The following is a 4,291-nucleotide window of genomic DNA, read 5'->3' as shown; positions in this document are numbered from 1 at the left end:
AAGATTAAACTAGCTATTTACAAATACAGCAGCAATCAGCAACTTAGAAATACACCTAAAGTAAGACCAGCACACCATAAGTACACATAGGAAGATGTCTGAGTGTAGAACAAGTTACTTGAAGCATACCCAATGCTCTTGCTCAGCAGTAGTAGGGAAGGGGGAAGTAAAGTATACAGGAATAATTAAAGTGTTATTAATTCAGCTGCTAAGCCCATTTGTGAGTAAGGAGAAATACTTTGGCTGCAAGTGGTGTATTGTGGTAAAGTTTCTAGAAAGACAGTATTGCATAAAACGATTCTGCAATTACAAGGGAATTAGAAAAGTGTGTTCAAAAGTAAACAGTAAACTCAGTAAGAATTGAGTGGAATTTCAACTGGTGAAATATACTTTCTGTACAGCTTTGTACAGTGAATCTCATTTCAAGAACCTATCTGGATGTTCTTTCAGTTGACAGAGAAAGAGAAATTCTGTAACATTGAGTATAATTACCATTTAATGAAATATTGAAGTTCTTTCTAAAATGTTACAGAGATATATTTGTAGTAAGTGTAAAGGCTCAACCTTAAAATGAAAAGACTTAGTAAAACACATAGATTAAAAGTTACTGCAGCAAACCAAAGTCACTACAATTACACTTGAACATTTATTTTTTTTTTATCTTTAAAGAAAGCCAGCAGTATTGACAAGCACACAGAGACAAACAAAATACAGCAAGCGCTTTTTTCCTCCGTACATTATTCAATCAAGTAATACTGCAATAAACATTGATTTCATGCGTAAATGGAGAGAGGATTTTAAACTCTGCATATGGCACTAATTTCAGCTTTTGTACAGCCCCATTTGCAACATATTCCTGCCAAACCCAGAGATTCACGTTTTCTTCTGGGATACCTGGCCCAAAGGTAATTGTTTGACCCCATGGGGTTTGCAATTCCTGTTCCCCCCCTCTCTTTCTTAACAGCCTCCTCTACCTGGCGAACAAATTCTTTAAAGTCATCTGCCACAGGTACATTCTCATTATTGTCATTCAAATTATACAAGTCATTAATCATCTCCCATCCAAGAGTTTGGCTGCTTCTCTGTGGCTGCTCCACTTCAGGACCCAAAATTGATTGCAGCTTCAAGTTTCCCAGTAGTTTGTTACTTGCTGGCTGTGCAGAATCTGTTTAAAGAGAAGACTTTTTTTAAGTTCAGACTGTAGGAATATCAAAAGGAGCATGTAGCGCTAAAACAGCAATAAAACCCCTTCGATTAGTAATAAGCAAAGTCCTGTTAATCTAGGAGACCTGTCAGTATTGCAGAGTCTCCACTCCACGATTTACTTACAGCTTACTTTTATGGGAATCTTAAGTTTTAAAGACTATGCTGCCTGCTAGACAGAGAGCGCACAGCTACAGCCATGCATGAGGTACAATTATCTTCTCCACTTCTCCATAGCCTATGTTTTCCACTCATTCCTTTCATTTATTAAGGGCAGAGGCTTGCAGAATTTACTCAGAAACACACTTCGTCTCACTGACTGAAGTGTTCTCAAATATCCAGCTCTACTTCCTTTCACTTCATACTGTTTCTCTTGGCTTTCCTTCCGCAAGGCAAGTGGCATTGCTTACTTCAGCTAATGTGAAGAAAAGCAACTCTTTCATTTAAGTCAAAAGGAAATCCAAAGTGTTTGTCTTGTGGTCTTAATGCTGTTAGTATGTTTTTTTGTTTCAGAAAGCTAAAAGAATGTAAGAACATCCAGTGAATGTTATATTTACATTAATGCTGCTAATTTATATGGGGAAGCTAACTTTCAGATAGAATAGCTGCCTTACTATGTACAAAAAAAGTGGTTGTAGCTACTTTACTAACTATATGGTAACTGCTATTTAGTAATCTTTCTGGGCAGGAATGACTTTGACAGCATGCAGCACAGTGGGGGCTCCTTACTGACTGATGCTCTCAAAAGCTACTGTTAATAAAAGCAGTTTGCTGGGAAAGAACACAATCCCAGCAGAGGCTATATATATGTAATTTGTTGTAATTACAAAGATAAATTTTATCTTTTGCTCCATTGGAAAAAAAAAAACAAACCACCCCAAAACCCAAGTAAAACATTCCCAAGACACCCAAAATACTGGCTTCATTAACTGCCTGAGGTCCAGTGTTACTTCATTAACACTATGCTCAAGCAAGAAAAAACCTCTTCTGTGGCACATTTTAGCCATCATTCTAATTTTCTTAAAAGTGTTATTTTCACTATTCAAAATATCAGTATCAATGAGATTTTAAATTACCCTGTTACACTGCTGTAGTTACAGAACACTGCCCAAACCCCACTTGCTTACACTTTCTGAATATATTTGACTTGGAACATGAGACTGTAAAGTTATCTGAGGTACATTTTACCCATTATCTGTTCCATCACAGATTCCTAAAGCAGTTCTTGCCGTTTGAATTGAAGCACTAGAGTCCCATCTGCCCTCCAACGTGCCAACTCTTCAACACAGAGCAGCACAAGCGACCGATAAAAGCCTCGGACTACCCCACGTCCGGCAGCGCCCCTCGCACAGCCCCGGAAGGCGAGGAGCCGCAGCTCCAGCCAGGGAGGGGAAGACTGAGCCAGGTCACCCCGGACCGAAGAGTTACCAGCGTCGGGAAGGGAGCGCAGCCACAGCGAGGGGCATTCTCTACCGCTTCCACGGGCGCATCACACTTACCTGCATGCCCAAGAAGTGTTATTTATTGTGTGCTTTTGGCTTTTTTAAGCAAAGAGCGTTGCGGGAGCCTCTGCGGCCGGCAGGGCTGCTCATCCCCGTGCACAGCAATGTCCCTGAACAGACCCAAACTTCGCGAGTTACGCGGGCTAATAACGCCCCAGCGAGTGCCCCGTCTCCTCCTCTAGATCTGGGGGTTCCTTTCCTAAGTCACGAGAGACGCCGGACAGCGCCGGGAACGAGAGCGCCAGGGACGCTCCGACCGCGGCTCGAGCGGGAGGAGCGAGAAGCGCCGCGGGGCGCTCGCCCTTGCCCGCTCCTTCCTATTGCCCCCTGTCTCCTCACAGAGCTTCCCCCGACCGAGGCGCCCCGAGGGCTACCTGCGTCCGAGAGGCTGCCGCGCCGCCCCGTCTGTCCGCCCGCCCGTCCGTCCGTCCGTCGCGGCCGCTAACCTCGCCCCGCCCCACTTCCCGCCCGCTCCTCGGTACTCACCGGTCGCGGGCGTCGGCTCCATGGCCAACGCGGATAGGCGCTTCCAGCGGGACCCGCCGCAGGTGAAGATGACGGCGCGGATGAACTCCCGCCCGCACAGCTTCATCCCGTACCCATCGGGCCCGCCCGTAGGAGACACGGCGGGCGCTGCGCCCCGGGCACGGTGCGGACCGAGCGCCGCGGCGCAGAGCAGCGCCGCCACAGCGCACAACAGCCGCAGGTTGGTCCACATGGCTCCCCTCTCCTGCCCTGCCTGCCTGCTCTGCCCGCCCGGCTCTCGCTCAGCGGCACCTGCCCGCGGCCTCGCGCCTAACCGCCGCCTGCCCCTCGTGCCGAGCGCGCTGCCGCTGCTCGCCCGCCTCCCGCCTTTTATAGGCTGAGGAGGCGCTGAGTCACCGCCCGGCCCCGCCGCGCCCCCGCCCCCGCCCGCGCCCGCGCCCCGCTCCCCGCTCCCGCCGGGCGGGACTTGTGCTCGGAACCGGCCGCGGGGCGGCCCCCGGCAGCGCTCGTGGCTCTGCCTGCTCGCTGCGCGCGGCCGCGGCGGAGGTGCGCCTCGCCCGCAGCCTCCCGGCTCGGAGCGGCTCCGTCCGGAACGTGCTCCAACCCCTGCGCTCCGGCGCCGTCCTCGGTTTTCCCGTTTGCGGTACCAGAGAACCAGGTGCCGGTGCTCTCTCCAATGGCCCTTAAAATGTAGAAAACTCGTGCTCATCAGCGTTTTCCCTATGCAGGACCTGCATAACTACTCCTACATCCAGCTTGCTTGAAGCAAAAAGACAGAGCAAATAAAGTACAATAAACTCTGTTCCGCTATTTAAGCTGTGGACAGCTGAGGTGGGTTTTAAACGCCTGAACTCCTCTCAGGCTTGTAACTCTCAGGACCCATGTTCAGTGGCACATGTGTGTTGGGATGTGGAGCTCCATGCCTGTGCGTTTCACCAGCAGCCCCCAGCAGGCGCTCACCGACAACGGTGGCATTTTTCAGTCTCTTCAAACTGAGCTGTGTTGCCTCTCAAAGTACACCTTGGCTCTGTTCCGGTTTGGGTTTGTTTGAGGTTTTTTTCAGCACAATAGGACAAGAACTGTTTGCTCTCCCCTTTTAT

At 49.1% G+C, this 4,291-nt stretch overlaps 1 protein-coding gene across 1 annotated transcript; it reads right to left on the bottom strand.

Annotated features, from left to right (window-relative positions):
• Window positions 1-478: 478 nt before the first annotated feature.
• On the bottom strand, window positions 479-3,608 carry LOC115600635 (relaxin-3-like). Its single transcript, XM_030469835.1, has 2 exons — window positions 3,192-3,608; window positions 479-1,165 (listed from the first exon to the last, which is right to left on the bottom strand). The coding sequence occupies exons 1-2, from the start codon at window positions 3,421-3,423 to the stop codon at window positions 798-800; spliced, it is 600 nt and encodes a 199-aa protein (XP_030325695.1). The 5' UTR covers window positions 3,424-3,608; the 3' UTR covers window positions 479-797.
• Window positions 3,609-4,291: the final 683 nt, after the last annotated feature.

Source organism: Strigops habroptila, chromosome Z (genome assembly GCF_004027225.2).
Source record: "Strigops habroptila isolate Jane chromosome Z, bStrHab1.2.pri, whole genome shotgun sequence".
NCBI lineage: Eukaryota > Metazoa > Chordata > Aves > Psittaciformes > Psittacidae > Strigops > Strigops habroptila.
Note: the sequence above shows the minus strand (reverse complement) of the source record. Positions and strands in the feature narration are given on the sequence as shown.